An 18,172-nucleotide genomic window follows, 5' to 3' on the forward strand; every position below is an offset into this window, starting at 1 on the left:
ATTTCAGCTGCATGTTATGACTAAGCTGGGGACTTGGCTACAAATGTATTCTGGTGTTACTGCAAATCAGTAACAGCTGGGAAAGTTATGCCTATGTCAGAAAGAGTCTGATGCATGTAGATGTGCCTCCTGTCCACTTTTTGCCATTTGTGACCTGTGATACCGACTGGCATGTCATGTAACGTCTCTGGCTCAATTTGCTCACTGGCAACTAAAACAAGGGGACCCTGTCCTGGCTCTAAAAAACTTGATTCCTAATAATGTCTAAAACTGCAAGGAACTGTCAAGAACTTTGTGTTACAAGACTGCTGAGGACAAACCAAATACAACCAAGTAGCAGAAGCACTTTCGCAGAGTCCCTTTAATAGTAATCACTGAAAAAAGCATCAAGCCATTTGAAATTATAAGTGAGGCAGCATGAGGCCATGCAAAGAGCTCTGGATTTGGAGCCAAAGGGTTCAACTCCCTACCTGTGTGACCTTGGGGTGAGCTACCAATTCATTTTCTTATCTGTAAAATCAGAGGCAAACTAAATGGCCCTTAAAGTCTCTGCCCAACTCTAAATCTATGGTCCCACAAGATTGCTACTTAATTGACTCTGACCAGGTTGGTGGGAATGTGCCTGATGGCCAGCCATTCTCTTAAAGCACGTCAGAAAGCAGTGTCCCATTATAGGCATTTTTAAATAAAAGCTCCTGTCTGTAAAATACATGAAACTACTGTCATTCTAAAAACAATGACCCAGAGAGCATCCTGGGAGAGCTCTATTAATAGCATATCATACCATTTCTCAGAAGGCTTGGGCTTTGCTAACTTCATGGGTGCTCAAATACTCACTCTGTCATGAAGGAAAATGAGAGCCAGCAATATATCGTAGATGCCAGCACAAAGCTCTGCAGCAGACAGCGTTTCCAGAGCTACAGAGAGAGGCTGCACTCTTTCAGTGACCAGGTGAATGCCACTGGTGTCCACAGTGCAAGACAGGAAGCGCAGCAAGCAGGGATGGCGCAGGGTCTTCAAGTGCTTTAAGAGACAAAAGGGGGTGAGAGATGATTATAAACTTTAAGTTCAATTCATTGGCAGAGCATTCTGCCATTACAGATTGGAGTCAGTATAATCAGATGATTCAGAAGGGATCAGGTGAATAAAATACTGTCAATCAAGAGTCTTGGATTTTGATGTACACACAGTTTTGTGGACAGGCATAAAGTGCTGTATGCTTCTTGGTTAGTCTACGTTGGACACTTAGGTATAGCACAGTGAATAGAGCACTGACTGAGCCTAGAGTCAAGAAGACTCATCTTTCTGAGTTCATATCTAGCCTCGGATACTGTGTGACCCTGGGCAAGTCACTTAACCCTGTTTGCCTCAGTTTCCTCATTTGTGAAATGAAAATGGCAAACCCACTCCAGTGTCTCTGCCAAGAAAACCCCAAATAGGGTCACAAAGAATCTGACACGACTGAAAAACAACAACAAATAGTCTTAGCTCTCCATTACATGGTTGTTGCATAACCTCAAGAAATGGTACAATGGAAAAAGCACTGGTTCTAAAGTAAGAAGATCTGGGTTTAAATCCTGCCTCCAATGCTTACTACCTTTGTTACCTTGAGCAACTCACAACCTCCCTTGCCTCAGTTTTCTCACCTGTTAAATGGAATTATACTAGGTGGCCTCTGAGGTCCCTTCCAGTCCTGGATCTGTGATCCTATGATATTTACTTTTCTCAATTCTAGTTTAATGCCAGGGATGATGTTCACCACTTTCATTAAGAAATGTTAAAGACTTAACACAGGGGTGGGGAACCTGTGGCCTTTTAGATCCTTGGATGCAGCCTTCTTACTGAGTCCAAATTTTACAAAACAAATCCTTTTTATTAAGGGGATTTGTTCTATGAAGTTTGGATTCAGTCAAAAGGCCACACTTGAGGACCTAGAGGGCCACATGTGGCCTCAAGGCTGCAGTTTCCACTTTCTCACTAGTATCACTTGCTGATTGGTTGGTTGTCCTTCATTCTTGAAAAGGGATAAAATGAAAATCACTATGGTGGGGTCAAGGTACAATGTGTCCAGGTCAGACCAACACAAACTTAAAAGGCTCTACCTTCTGAAGCAGGGCAGGAATAAATAGTTCATATGAACATTTGGGATGCAGATGTCTCTAAATTTGTGGATCTCACTTTTCTTTTGAGCTACCACAATTCTGCTTTGTTCATAGACCACAGCACCTTCTTCAGAGAGACCTTAAAAGTGTCCTTGTTTTGCTTCTTCTGACCTCCATGTAAGCACTTGGTTTGTGTGAGTTCTTCATAAGATAGTCTTTTTAGGCAAATGTATGTTTGGCATTCAAACAACATGGCCGGCCCATCAGAGTTGCATTCTCTGCAGTAGAGTTTGAATGTTTTGCAGTTCAGCTCAAGAGAGGACCTCAGTGTCCTGTATCTTATCTTGCCAGGTGATCTTCAAAATCTTCCTAAGACAATTCAAGTGGAAATGATTCAATTTTCTAGCATGGCGCTGGTATAATGGCCAGGCTTCACGGGCTTCACAGGCATACAACAATGAGATCAGCACAATGGCTCTCTAGAACATCAGTTTGATAGACATCCTAATTAATGCCTCTTCTCCCACACTTTGCTTTGGAGCCTTCCAAATACTGAGCTAGCTGTGGCAATGTGCACATCAACCTCATTGTCCATGTGTACATCCCTGGACACTGCCAAGGTAAATGAACTTATCCATAGCATTCACAATTTCTCCATTTGCTGTAACTGATGTTTCCATGCATGGCTGCTCTGTTTTCTTGTTAATTATTAGGCAAAAATTACCAAAAGCATCAGAAAATCAATCCATACTTTGTATTTTAGACTCAAAGGCTGCAATGAGTGCATAAACATCTGTGAACAAAATACCAAGTCTCCATCCACTTTAGACTTGCCTTGTAGCCTTTTCAAGTTAAATAATTTACTGTCAGTGTAATAGCAGACCATGATGCCATTTTCACCCTCCAGGAAGGCATCTAACAACATTGCTGAAAATACCATGCTAAAAAGCATGGGAGCAAGCACACTGCCCTGCTTCATCACTTCATTGTTAAATGGGAAAGCGTGAGAGCCCTGTCCATTCTCCAGAACCCAGGCAAGCTTGCACTTTCGTTAAAAATATGTTAAAGACTAGTTATTAGTTGCTAATTATTGTTTAAATCTATAAGAAAGGACTGGACAGACTGTTTAAGGAAGTAAAGTATATCAAAGACAGGATAGTCTCTGCCCCTCACAAGTTTATTATTTTATAAAATAGCATGAAACCAACACAAATATGAGAGGTTCTTCAAAAAATCTATATACATTAGACACAATACAATAAGTTCATAGACCTGGAAGGGCCCTAAGAGGTCATCTAGTTCAATCTCCTCATTTTACATTTAAAGAAACAGACCCAAAGAGCTTAAGTCAGGGTCACAGGGCCACAGATAGGAAGTTAGGGTTCAAAGTCATGTCAGCTGACTCACAATCCAGAATGCTTGCCAAAGGGTCACATAGTATCCAGTAATATTGGAATGGCATTATCTATGACAATACCACAGAGTGGATTAATCTGTTACACTTGGTGATCTTCAGTTAAAAAGTAGCTATAGTAATAATAGCTAACATTCTCTATCACATGGAGGTTTAGGAAGCACTTTACATATACTATTTACAGCTCTGAGGTAGGTGCTATTATTCCCACGGAGACCACTGAAGCTGAGGAGTTGGGTGCCCAAGGCCACCCAGGTCAGACGGTCTGAGGTGGAATTCCGACTCGGGTCTCTCTGACTCCAAATCCAACATTCTTTATGCATCACTGAGCTGGCTTGAGAGCTACTGTCCTAGCATGCTATAACAATAATAATAATAAACTAACATTTGTATTGTACTTTAAGATAGTAGTCAGGTGTGGTCTGATATTACCTTGTTTGCTCTTCAGTGGTGCTTTTCTTTCCACTGCTATTAAAATTCAGACCACCTAGATCTGAGTCATTAAAAGGGAATTTTAAAGGCAGGGGTGTGAATTTCAGTATCTGAATTCCCTGTACTTAAGCACAGTGCTCTGCACTGGGGAGTGGAGGGAGCAAAGGGAGGATATGGAAAGAGGGTCACCAGACCTGTTACTTCATTGCTATAAAGAACTCTTGGTAAGAAAATTTCCTCTACCACTATAGAATGAATTTGCTTTGCAAAAATAGTCTTAAGAGAATTGCCTGGAGCATTAAAACATAAAGGAACTTTCCCAGGGCCACAGAGCCAGTTATGTATGAAAGACGGGATGTGAATCCAGGTCTTGGTTCTGAGACCAGCTCTCTATTGTATCACAATTCCTCCCCTTGCATATAGCAGACATTTAACACATGTTTTGAGGCTCAATTTGATTCCTAGCTCTGTCTTACTTGCTTTGTGACCCTGAAAAAGTCATTTGATATCTAAGCTTTAATTTCTTCTGTAAAAAAGGGAATGTCATTTGCACTACCTCTACACACTACTTGGTTTTCAATGAGCATGTAAGAGATTGTCAATGAATTTCTTTCCCCCACATTTAAAAATTACATCATAGCAGCACTGTTTGGGAACCACACATTTAAGGGACACATCTTTTCAAACCATAATGTCACAGACTCTCAGAGTTGGAGAGCCCTCAAAGAACACCTATTGCACCTATATAAGAATAGGGATCCTCTCCACAACAAACCTAGACACTAAGGGGGTGGAACCCACTTGAGGTAAACTATTTCCTTTTGCATAGATAGCTCTTTTCTTCTCCAGGCAAACATCCCCAGATGTTTCAACAAAATATCACAGGCCATTTTCTTGAGGACCTTCACCTTGCTAGTCCCTCTGGAAGCTTATTAATGTCTTTCCCCAAATGTGGTACTTCAGTACAATCTGACCAGGACAGAAGACAGCAGGACAAGTATTACCTCCCAATAACTGGACTCCCCCTAGGCTTCCCTGAGATCACATCAGCTTTCTGGGCTGCCATGTCACTGATGACACATGGTAAGCTTTTGTTCTATACAAACACTATACCTTATTTTTTCCAACTGATGTCTAACCACCTCCCTGGTTTTGTACTTTAAACAAAATAAGCTGGGTTTTTTTTCAACAAAGTATAAGACTTTAATTTTTCCCCTGTTAAATTTCATCTTCTTAAATTCAGCCCAGTGTCCTTATCAAGATCTGAATCTTGACTGCCAATCCAACATGTTAAGTATTCTTCCTAACTTTGAGTCATCTGCAGATTTGGTAATCATGCCTTTTTTTCCTTTGTCTAATTCAACATTAAAAAACAAAAAGTTAAACAGCACAGAGCCAGGAACACATCCCTAAAACAAACTACTAGGAACTGCCTTTCAAATCAGCCATCAAACTAGAGCACTCTGGGCTAGTCATTCTCTTCTAAATACACCTAACAGTCCTGTCATCTAACCTCTTCCACAAGATAAGTATGAATACTCTGTCAAGTACTTTACTAAAATCCAGTGAAGTTAGCTAGAATTTTCTTCTGATCTAGATTGAGAAGTCTCGTATACTAGTCTTTGTCCTTTAACTCAAGTCAGTGTTTCCTCAGTCGTACCTGAACGCTCTGCAACTCTTGATACTAGAGATCAGCCTCTTCTCCTTGACATCTCTTCACACAAGGTTTTCATGACACTAATCTGGTTTTCTCCTATTTGTTCAGAGTACTTCTCAGTCTTCTTTGCTGAATCTTTATCCAAGCCATAACCACCAACTGTGGCTACCCTCCAAGGTTCCGTTCTGGGCTCTCTTCTCCTATACTATTTTGCTTGGTGATCTTCCATGGATTCAATTGTCATTTGTATGCGGATGATTCTCAGATCTGTTTATGCAGCTCTAACCTCTCTCCAGACCTCCATGCTTACATTACAACCCTCTTTCCTAACCTCCCTTTACTCTTGAGGTACCACAATGCTCCCAGTCACCAGGGCTCACAACCTTGGTGGCATCACTCTCACTTCCCATACCTAATCCAATAATAAGGTCCTCTTCACTCTACCTTGCTAACATTTCTTGTAGATGGTCTCACCTCTCTTTTGACACTACCACTTGCTAGTGCAGGCCTTCATCACCTCACACCTGAATTATTACAATAGAGCCTTCTGATTAGTCTTCAAGCATCATCTTTCCTCACTCCAGTCTACCCCATCTGACCATGACACTTCCCTATTCAATAAACTTCAATGGCTCTCTATTACTTTTGGGATCAAATGTAAAAACTTGTTTGGTATTCAAAGCCCTTCAAACCTTAGCCCCTTCCCACCTTTCCAGTCTTCTTACACTTTACTCACCTCCCATATACTTGAAATCCAATCTCAGATTACTGTCTTTTAATTGCTAAATCCACATCTTTTCTCCTCGAGCCCTCACCAGGATACCTTGCTATGCTGACACCAGTGTACTTGCTCCTCCTTAAGACAATTTGTCTCCTGACACTGCATTTTCACTGGCTGTCCCTATGACTGGAATTCTCTCCCTTTTTATTTCCATCTCCTGTCTTGGTTTCCTTCAAGTCCTAGCTCTCCTTCTACAAGAATTTCTTGGCCTCCCTTAATGCTAGTGCCTCCCCTCTGTCAATTATCCCCAATTTATATTGTTTCTATGGAGCTGTTTGCATGTTCTCTCTACCAACAGACAGTAAGATCCTTGAGAAAAAGGGCTTTTCCCCCTTTTCTGTATCCTCAGCTGTCTGTTTGCAAAGTACCTAGCACATACATAGGTGAGGCAAGGGCCCTCTTTTTTTTTTTTTTAGAGGGAGGTAAATCAGGGCAACTGGGGTTAAGTGACTTGCCCAAGGTCACACGGCTAGTAAGTGTTAAGTGTCTGAGGCCGGATTTGAACTCAGGTCTTCCTGATTCCAGGGCCAGTGCTTTATTCGCTGCGCCACCTAGCCACCCACAAGGACCCTCTTGACCCTGAAAGTCTTGTGGAATGAAATGGTAAAGAACTCTTTCAACCCACAAAGACACAATGGTGGAGCTCTGTCTTCTCTTTGCTCTCTCCATATCTACTGCCTTTTACTCACTGCCTATTAACATGCCCAAGTCTTTCCTATCCTTAAAGAACTTTTACTTGATCCTGCCATGTCAGACCATCTCCCTCTACTTCTCCATTTCACAGCCAAAATCCTAAAACACATCTCTCTTACCATAATCTTTCACTTCTCAAAACCTTCAGTCTGCCTTCTCATATTACTACTTAACTGAAACTGCTCTATTGATTACCGTCTCTTAATTGCTAAATCCAAGTCTTTTCTCCTCGTTCCTCATCCTTTTGGATGTCAGGATGGTATGTGACACTCTTAAGCACCTCTTTATGCTGAATAGTTTTCATGACATTACCCTATTCTGGTTTCTTCTTTGACCTGAATCTCCTCTTCTGTATCACTGTCCATGTTCTGCCCTCAACTGTAGGTATATTCCAAGACTTTATCCTAGGTCTACTTCTCTCTCCGTGCCCTATCTTGGTGGTGTCATGGATTCAATGATCATCTCTACGAAGATGATTCCCAAATCTAGACAGCAGTCTCTCATCTCTCTCTCTCAAGTTCCAGGCCTGTATTCTATCACCAGCTTCCTACTGGATATCTTCCTTGGGCACTTCAAACTGAACACATCCGTCCTCCACTCTTCTTGTTTCTGTTGAGGATATCGTCAGCTTTCTAGTGACCTAATTAACTCTGTCATCATCGCCTTTGCCTCACCCTCTATAGAAGACTGATCGGCTGTCCTGTCAGGTCAGTTTCACCTCCACACTTTCTGCATTCCTTCCAAATCTCTACACTTTCACAATCACCATGAAAGTTCAAGTCCTCATTCCCTCTCATCTAAATTACTGCAAGAGCCTTCAAATGAACTTCCCAACTTCCAAATTCTAACCTGTACAATCCATCTTCCACACAACTACCAAAGTAACTTCAGAAGGCACAAATTTGTCCACACTATTATGCTGCTCAAGGAAGGATCTTCAGTGTATTTTATTCAAAAGGCCATCAGCAGCCAAACTCTCCAGCTTGGTACTTAAAAGACCCTCACAACTGGGGTCCAGTCTACTTTTCCATTGTTTCTCATTACTTCATGTATTCGACATTCCAGCCAAATTTGGCACTCTATCTCCTACTATAATCCTTTGCCTGGGCTTTCTCCCACATATGCAAAATTCATGCTAATCCTCAAAAAATCCCTAGCTTCTTCTAAAACTCAGCTCACATGCTGCTTACCGTGTTTCCTGATCCTCCAATTGTTACAGTTCTCCCCACATTCACATTATGTATAGACTTGGCTGTTTATATGTCATTATCACCAAAACTAGATGTAAACTCTTTGAGAGCAGGGACTGCTTCTTATACAGTGTCTTAAGGTTCAGACTAGACTGACCTCTGGGGTTCCTTCTAATTCCAAATCTATGATATGACCTCTATAGCTGCCTGGTCCACAGTTCTCAGGAACTGGTCTTCCAGATTTTCCAAAATGCAGATGACACAAAGCTGAGAGGAAGGAAGGATCCAAAGAGATTCTTATAGGACAGAGAACTAGGCTGAATCCAACAGGATAAAACTTAACAGAGAGAAATATAACATTTTACACTTAAATTTTTAAAAACTTGATTTTCCACAAGTATCAGAGATGGGGCCTTGAGGCACAATTAGACAACATTTTATCTGAAAAGCTAAACTGTGATCTTAGTCTGGATTAAGAGATGTAGCTTCTACCCTGAGCAAGTCACTTAATCCCAATTGCCCTACCTTTCCCCCCTCCAAAAAAAAAAAAAAGAGATAACTTCCAAGAACAAGGAGACAACCCCAATTGCTTTAAAAAAAAAAAAGGAGATAATTGTCCCAATGTGAATCTGGAGCATGTGCCAGAGCTGAGGATGGTTACTGTTAAACTGGAGTGTCCTGGGGCAGGCAACCCAGCTGCTGAATCAGGGGCATGAGTTCATGCTACATAAGGGTCAGCTGGAAGGGACCAGGGATGTTTAGTCAGGGGTAATGATAATAATTATTTAATCATGAAAAGCTATGTATAAGTGAAGTTAAGCCTTGTTCTCTTGGTCCCAGAAGGCAGAACAAGGTGAAAAAGACAAAATTAAGCTCCATGTCAGGCAAAACTTTCTAACAATTATTAATACCTGAAATAGGATGGACTGCCTAGAGGGGTTTCCCCTGATTGGAGAGCTTCAAGCAGACACTATCCAGGAAGTCCTTTTGCATGTGGGTTGGACTAGATGACCACTGTGATCCCTCCCAATTGTCAAATAAATTTTTTGATTCTTACCTGTGAAAAGCTTTAACAACGCACTTCAATTGTGTCAAGCCTTTGGAACTGAATGGGAATTCTGATTCCGTTTTTCTGGTGAGCTAATAGTTAGAAAAAGTTTTGAAATATGATGGCCAGATGATAACTATTACTGACTTACTCTATTTCTAGACAGTGGTTAAAGAAAAATTAAAGGCGTCAGGAGGCAATGCATATCCCATATTCTTCTATAATCAGAGAACACAACTAATCTGATATTATTTCAAATGTCTACAAACATTTGCACAGTGAAAGCTGTATTTCCCCATAACACCTAACTAATGCAGAACAAAGAACACACAATACAGCTAGAGAAAGCAAGGGATCAGCACAGTCTATGCTATATAAAAACAAAAGTGTTGAAATTTTATATGAAACCCATTAGGAGTAGGATCATAAGATGAATGTTTTGTAGCTAGTTATCTAGTCCAGTGACTTCATTTTATACACGAGGAAACAAAGGCCCAGAGAAGAGGATGCTGCTGCTGCTGCTGTCAGCTACAGTGATAACACTGAAGTAGTGCCCTCCTATGGGACAAGCACTATGCTAAATACTTTACAAACACTACTGTATTTGATCCTCACAACAACCCTGGTTGTTAAATAACCAAAGACACACAGATAGCAAGACCGAAAGCCAGAATTCTAGGGGAGCGCAGTAATTCAAATGCACCAGATCCCACATTTCTCAAGTGCCTATTACCTAGTACAAAGATGTTTAGATAGAATTTCATGTTGTTCAGCCTGAAGCTTACAAACTGGTACTTTTACTACAGGTCATGAGGAAGCATCTAAAGAACTGCTTAGGAAAACAAACCTCTTCTTTTGCACACGTAAGCTTAACTCTGACCACAGCCACTGAAGAGTTTGGCCTAAAGCTGTAATAACATGGTCAGTATTGTGAATGCACAGGGCCTTCGCCAGACTTAACTTTATGGAAGGCAGCTGGCACCCATTGCTAGACCAAGCCCTAGGGGGTAGTGGGGAAGCTAGAACAGTGCAGTGCTAGGCTTTTCTACAACTGCCTTAGCGTATCTCCTCAGCTGATGTTTACAAGCTTGGCTAAACATTATCATTCAGGAAAAACTGGCCTCAAGTTTCCACTTCTCTGAAACAGCGATTCTACATTTGTTGCAACATATGTGGTAACACGGAACCTCCAACACTTAACTACAGTGACAAACTCCAGTTCTAATGTGACTAAGCTAAGAGGTTTATAATTTCTCTTCATTTTTTCCCTCATAAATGGGTTTTATATGTAATATTATTAAAAGGGATTGTTCCATTTCAATAATATAATAAATGGCAAACATATAGCTCACTTTTAATATCTACTGATAATGGAATAGCCATATTCAAGTTTGATTATCTGTGCTAACACTATACCTTCCCAAGAAAGGGCCATGAAATATGTGAATTTCTGATCCTTTTTTGGATACTTAGACAATTTAGGGCTAGTTTTATGAATGTCATGGTTATTTTTGCTAAAGACTTTAAACTGAAGCCAGTTATTCTGGTCATCCATAACTAAGATAAAAGCTAAGTTACAAAAACGCTTAACAGGCAATTCTTTTTACTGCCCTATAGTCTGTTCTAAGAGGTATTCATTAAGTCACAAACCACTGATTTTGGAAAATATTCTCACCTTTGATAAAAGTATCAAATTCTCCTACAAGCTGTCTGTACAGATTCAGAGAAAAATATGTTCACCTAATTTACTGTATTTTTTTAAAGGAACTTCACACAACAAGGACCCATTTCCTTTGTTCCCCTCAAATTATAACTGGTTAAAAAAAAAAAGTAATGAACATTCCTAAACCTAGGTGCATTCTTTGAAAATACATGCAGTTTCAGAACGGATCTTAAAAACCACACAGTTTATACAACATAAAATAACTCCTATTCCAAAGAACACTATTAGTTTCATTAACTTTGAAGTCATTTTAAGAAAAAGTAAAGACAATCATAAATACTTTATAAGTGTATAGCACTTCTTAAAACACTTTCTTTTGACCCTCACAACAACCCTGTGAGGTAGGCAGGGTAGATATTATCCTCATTTTACAGATAAGAAAATAGAATCAGGTCAGAATACTCAGACAACCAATAAATAGCCTAGACAGGACTAGAACCTAGATCTTTTGCTTTCACTCAAGAAACATTGTATCAGAAAATACTGGCATCCTTCACTGAGGAGGGATGTCAACGTACAAGGCATTTTCCACAATTTCTACCAAATTATTAACAATATTTAGATTGGGGAGGAGGGGAAGGTTTTACTAAAAAGATTATTACTTAGTTTTAATAGAGATTACATAATCCCAAATTTTACGATATCCTTGAAACTACATCACAAAGTGGATTGTTATAAATTGGATCACGATTTCCCATAGGAACAACATTTTAATTAGAGGCTTATATTTCTGACCAAAGACTTGGCATCAAATGAATCATATATAACAAATGGTATAATGATAAAATCAAAGATACAACTACAAACTTCTCTAATAAAAGCTGTAATACTATTAATCAAAGTCCTATGTAACAAGCATAATTACACAAGGGATCTCAAATTATATGTAACATTCAAAAAATGCAATTAAGTATCTAAAACAATATGCTTGCTAAAAAAAATCAAACATTCACATAACAATAAACTTGCTCACTTTAAAAATGTTCAGTATTACATTTTTAGGAGAGATCATTTATTTAGCTAGGTCTTTAGAAAAAAGTCCAGGTATATATAAGTTGATGATTGCTTTTTCTCTAGAAAAACTTCACAGTAACAAACAAAGGCATTCCAAATCATTTGAATCACTATGGAGTTTCATTCACAGATGGAATAAGTTTCCTGGATGACATACTGGTATACTGACAAACTGCTGAATAATTTAACATAAATGGTAACAAGTAAAATATAGATAATTCTCATCTTTTGCACTTTGCAGTTTAGGATCCAAAGTTCCCAGAGCAAATAGTTTTCATTTCTACTTGCAACAATAAATTATATTTGTAAAATATACTCATATTTTAGCATTTCCCCCAAGATAGAAGAACCTGTTACTGTAACTGAGCAAAATAAAATTAGCCTCACAAAAATTTTCATTTAAAACCTCAAAAAAAGTAAATGACAAAATCAATCACATTGATTTTTATAAAGCTGCTTTATTTGGAGATTATTCTTGGCAATATCCCACCAGTTGGAGACATTCTCAAAAATTAATAACCATAAGGTTTTTAAAGGAGGCTATGAATAAACCCCTGGTCCCTCTCACCTCATTTATTTCAGAAAAAAAAAACTGCCCTTTCTTGGGTTCAAGTTTTGTGTTTTGTTTTTAAAATAGGAAATGATAATGGAGAAAGCAGCAGGTGCTGGTTATTAAGTAAAGTCACCTCCTCTACAGTACCTTGGCAGCTTTATTAACCTTGTCTTCCTTTTCTCTCTTGTATACAAAAACGGAGGCGAGCTTGCCATCTTGTAGCACAGCTGGATAAACAACCAGGCCAGCAGGAAGGCTAAAGGGTGGCTCTTGAAGGGTGTAGCTCTTCAGAGCACTGTTCTCTGATCCCATCCCTTGATCAATGAAGTTGAGGGGAGGTTTCTTCTCAGAAACACAAACCTAAAAGGGGAGAAGAGATTTCCAAAAACATTAAATCCACCTGTACATCAAGCAAGAGAATAGAGGACTCATCCCAGAGAATGGAATTACAGGTTTTTAAAAGGCCTAGAGTCTCCTTTGGGCTTTCAGAATCCTTTGAACCTCAGATAGTTGTCATTAAAAAGTAAGTGCTCAGCAATGAGCCATATCCCAGACTGAAAGCTCTGGACTAAGTTTCTTAGCACACACACACCCAGCGAATCCTGTGTGGGGGGGCCCTGTAGAAATAAAGGAATTTGCGGGGCAGCTAGGTGGTGAAGTGAATAAAGCATGGGCCCTGGGGTCAGAAGGACCCAAGTTCAAATCCGACCTCAGACACTTGACACTTACTAGCTATGTGACCATGGGCAAGTCACTTAACCCTGATTGCCTTGCCTCCCTCCTCCAAAAAAAAAAAAAAAAGAGATAAAGGAGTTTGTACTTCCCAGTCCATTCATTTCAGTAGATTTTAAAACAAGATCACCATTTCCACAGGGGCCCTCCAGATTTACCATTTTATCCAACAAGAACAACATTTATTAAGTGCCTACTACATGCCAAGTACAATGCGAGGTGTTGGGGACATAAATGACAAAAGGCCCTCGTGGTGCTTACATTTTCCTGAGAGGACATAACACATTCAAGGATAAGTAAGTATAGGACATGTACAAAATAAATACAGTCAAGGAGTGGCATGGTGAGCTAGGGAACACCTAGGTCAGGCCTGCACAGCCTGTGCCCTGCCAAAGGATTTCAGATGGCCTGTTGTTTGTGCAGGCCTGACCTAGGGGAATGTAGAAATGATTATTGAAGGAAGCTGGAGTCTCCAAGAGATTTAACAGTTTTCCAGGAATGGGAGACAGCTTATGCAAAGGTATGGGGGCAAGAGATGGACTGTCATGTATGGGGAACAGCAAATAAGCTAGTCTGGCTGGAACACAGAGTGTATGAGAAGGAGTAACAGGAGATAGATATATCTAGAAAGACTGACTGGAGCCACATTATAAGAAGGGCTTTAAGTGCCAGCATTAGTTAAGCAACAAGAGAACTGAAGCTTCCGGAACAAGGGAGGGACATGGTCAGGCTCATGAATCAGAAATGTCGATCTGGCAGCTGTGTATAGATGGATTATAAAGGAGAGAGGCTGGATGCTGGAATACCAACTAGGAATCTACTGATAATGATGGTTGGGGTATGAGTAGAGAAGGAAACAGATGTGAGAGATGTTGAGGAGGTAGAATTGAGAAGACTTGACACAACTGGGGAGGAGGGGCTGAGGCAATGAGAAGTACAGAGCTGAGGATGACTTCTATTCTGTAAACCAAGGTGACAGGAAGAATAGTAGAACCGTCAATGAAAACAGGCAAGGAAGAGCAGTGGGTTCAACAAGAAAAATAAGTTCTGTTTTGGTCATGTTGAGTTTGAAATGCCTAGAGGATATCTAGGTGGAACCATCCCATGGGCAAATGCAAATGCAGGATGGGAATTCAAGAGAAAAACTAGACCTGGATATGTAGCTACATACCTCCACACAGGTGATAAGTGAACCTATGGAAGCTTGGTGAGAAGTACAGAGATGGATATGGAGAGCCAGGAGAATCACATGTTGGGGCAGGACATGGATTATGATTCTGCAAAGGAGACCAAGAAGGACTGCTCCAATGCTGTCATGAAAACCCAGAGAGGAGAGAGAATGAAGAAGAAACAGGTAGTCAACACTGTCACATGCTACAGAGGGCAAAAAGGATCAGGATTTGAGAAAGTCCTGACTAGAAAGGGCCAATGGATTGAGCAACAAGGGGGTAATAAAGATAACAATACCAAGTGATACATGATTGAAGGGCATTACAGAGCTGTGATACAAAGTATGACATAAGGCCTGAGAGAAAAGATCATTTCCTAAAGGAGCAGGCTTTTTAAAGAATGGAATGAAATTTAACTGACAAAAATGGGTAACGAGGGCATTCTAAACATAAAGAACAGCTAGAGAAGAGACCCAGAGAAAGTAAGGCACAGGGTGCGTGTGAAGGGTAAGAGGTACGGAGTCAGCCAGAGGACAGAGCACAGGAGAGGAGAGCTGTAATACAATAGATAAGACTGAAAAGAGAGCGGCACCAGACTGTAGGCTTCTGAATGCCAAACAAGAGTGAGCTCTTCTTGGTAGGCAAGTCCCATTGAGGATTTCTGAGCAGAGTGATCTGACCATACCATGAGAGAGGAAGAGGTGTCTGGCAGTGATGACAGCAACATTTAGGGCCAATCCAAAATGGGAGAGAATGAAGATGACCAACATGTTAGGAGGCTACCTCTACATCCAGGCCGATAATAAGGAGGGGGCAAGAGCAGATCAGAAAGGAAGAGATGCATGCAAATGATAAGACAGAAGCAAAATTGACAGAATTTCAGAATCAAGTGATTATGAGATATGGGAGAGGGAAGAATCAAAGGTTATTCTAACTCAGCTAAACACCGATCATATTGTCTGGGAACACATTCATAAATAGATATACTTACAGATATATTCTGACACATACTATCTTTGCTAATACCAACGTATACAAGAGTTAAAAGACAAAGTAGCAGCAGCTATGTGGCACAGTGAACAGAGCACCAGCCCTGGAGTGAAAAGGACCTGCGTTCAAATCCAACCTCATACACGGATCACTTACTAGCCATGTGACCTTGGGCAAGTCACTTAACGCCAACTGCCCTGCCTTAACCCCTCCAAAAAAAAAAGAGTAGTACTGTTTAAAAAAAATTTGATACTTGATTTTTTGAAAAGGCAAAATACTTCTTTACACCTACCAACTGGTTTGTGATGCAGGCAAATGGCACGATGGAGAGCACTGGACCTGGAGTTCAAATACTGCCTCAGACACTTACTAGCTCTGTGACCTTGGACAAGTCATTTAAGTCATTAAAAAAAAAAAAAGAAGTCTTGCCTAGTTCCCTCATCACCTGTGAAACAGGGATAATAAATGCATCTACTTCCCAGGATTGTGGTAAGGATCAAATGAAAATTTGGAAAGTACTTTGTAAATCTTACAGCACTATACAAAAGCTATCATAATTATCACTATTCTTTATTCCTAAGTATATTTTACATGCTATAATTTTCCCAAATAGACCCAATAATTAGTTGTTTGCTTATTTCATTTGATAGTTCTACAACAGCTCTCCAAACAAAAAGTTAAATGCCTTAGATTTCTCAGAAGTCCTCAACGAACACTGATAATCATTAAGTTAGAAATAGGAGGGCAAAAGAATGCCAGCAAAGTGGTAAAATGAGGCTTGAGGTGATATATACCTAAAACATTTCAAATAAAGCTTTTCTGGTTAAAATTACATCCCCAACTTTTTTGATTATTTGTTTTCCACTGTTCCAATGCATGTTCAAGAAAAAATTTTTTTCATAAGATTCTTCTCTAATTTCTTTATTAAATGACTCCCATGAAATGAAATGGCATTTTAAAAAGTTTTTATGAATGAGAAAGGTTTGTTTGGATTATTTTTACAATTCTCTTCCATTTGTGTTTATTTAAAGTGCAGATCAATTGGCAAAGCATTTTCTAAGTACTATGTGCCTGGCAAAATGCTAACCATGTTAATTATATGTTAAAAATATTAAAATTCCCCTGGCTGTCCTGTATAGTTAATAATGCAACAAAATGTCTGCTCAATTTACCTGGAAGTTTATTTCTTTAATTACTGTATGGCACAAGAAGCTGCTTTAAGTTTCCTTACATTTTAGTTATGTGCAACATCCACTTTCCTATCTCTTTGGCCACAACTTAGGTAGGACCCCACAAAAAAAAAAACCAACAACAATACTTTCCTCTTATCATGTCATGATAAGCAGTTAACTACACTTCTGCGTGGTTATGCTGATCTGAAAAACATTGTCAGACCTGAAGAATAAACCACATAAATGTTATACAGAAAACCATCCCAAGACAGGACTGACTTCTTTTCCCATCTCCTGCCCCCATACATTTTCATAAGCTGTCCCCCATTCCTAGAAGTGTCACATCTCTTAGCCATACAAAGGTACCTTCCTAAAATAAACATGGGTCAAGGAAAATAATTACATTTAAGGGGCAAAGAAGCAGAAAATCCAAGCAACAGAAGAAGACAACATTTCAGAACAAACTTTACAAGAATGCAAGCACTGAGGAAGTACTTTGAACGCAGGACCAGTGGTTGTCCAAAGAAAGACATCAGGACTAACCACTAAACTCATTTCTAAAGTTCTGTGCAAAAAGCCAAAGACTTTAAAACAAACATTGAGCTTAGTGTAATGTCAAGAACTCTGGATTTGGAGTTGAGGATCTAGGTTCAAATTTTGACAAGTCCCAGACTCACTCATTCATTAACTCATCAAACATTTTAAAGTACCTAATATATGTGAAGCACTGGGCACACAAAGATAAAAACCAAACAATCCTTGATCTCAAGATGCTTATATTGTATTGGAGAGAACAATACGTATCCACGTAAATGCAAAATACACACAAAGTAGTGTGGAAGAGGAAGGCACCAAAAAGCTAAGGGAGAAGAGAATTCAAGAGAGGTCTCAGACACAAGGCGTTCCTCATCCTCTCTATGCCAATGCCAATGCCAGTGCCTCCTGGCCTCAGTCCTTCGCTAGTGCTGCACCATCAATGGACTATTAAACATTCCAAGCTGGGTGTTCTAGATACCCCAAAATCAACATATGCAAGACATAACTTATCGTCTCTGTCCCAACCTATCCCTTTTCCAAACGTCCCTATTTCTGTCAAGAGTACAGTCATTTCTCAGTCTCTCAACTCAGATGTTATCCCCAGCTCTTTCTCCAAGTCTCCTGCCCAAACATTTGTCAGATCTTGCTGTCTCAATCTGCACATCTCCTTCAAAACCTTGCCCAACCTGTCTTTCCCTTCTTGTTGGATGCTACTCCCTCTCCCACAGTTGGTGATGCAGCCAAACTGGCTTCCTCATTTCCCAGAGCTTTGCACTCCCTTTCCCTTATACTTGGAATGCATTCCCCTCCTCACCTCAGCTATAAAGAATCCCTCTCTTCCTTCAAGTAGCTCAAGCACCACTTTCTACCTATCCCCTAAACTGTGAGTACCTGATACCTCAAACACCCATTTGCTTCCTTTGTATTATTCTCTTTGCACTTGTGCTGTCCCCCATTAGAAAGTA

General features: G+C 39.9%; 1 protein-coding gene across 4 annotated transcripts in view; it reads right to left on the bottom strand.

Moving 5' to 3' along the window:
• The window catches only part of SCYL3 (SCY1 like pseudokinase 3), a 34,894-nt gene that overhangs the window by 12,830 nt on the left and 3,892 nt on the right, over positions 1-18,172 (bottom strand). For all 4 annotated transcript variants that reach the window (XM_069094749.1, XM_069094750.1, XM_069094752.1 and 1 more), the window contains exons 2-3: positions 12,755-12,967; positions 838-1,023 (exon numbers count right to left, since the gene is read on the bottom strand). In XM_069094749.1, coding sequence (XP_068950850.1) covers positions 838-1,023; positions 12,755-12,919 — 351 coding nt within the window. In that variant the 5' untranslated portion in view covers positions 12,920-12,967. The remainder of the gene's footprint in view (positions 1-837; positions 1,024-12,754; positions 12,968-18,172) is intronic.

The sequence above is a fragment of the Petaurus breviceps genome, unplaced genomic scaffold (assembly GCF_028583685.1).
Source record: "Petaurus breviceps papuanus isolate PSGF00001 unplaced genomic scaffold, PetGlider_PUasm1.0 220, whole genome shotgun sequence".
NCBI classification, from domain to species: domain Eukaryota; kingdom Metazoa; phylum Chordata; class Mammalia; order Diprotodontia; family Petauridae; genus Petaurus; species Petaurus breviceps.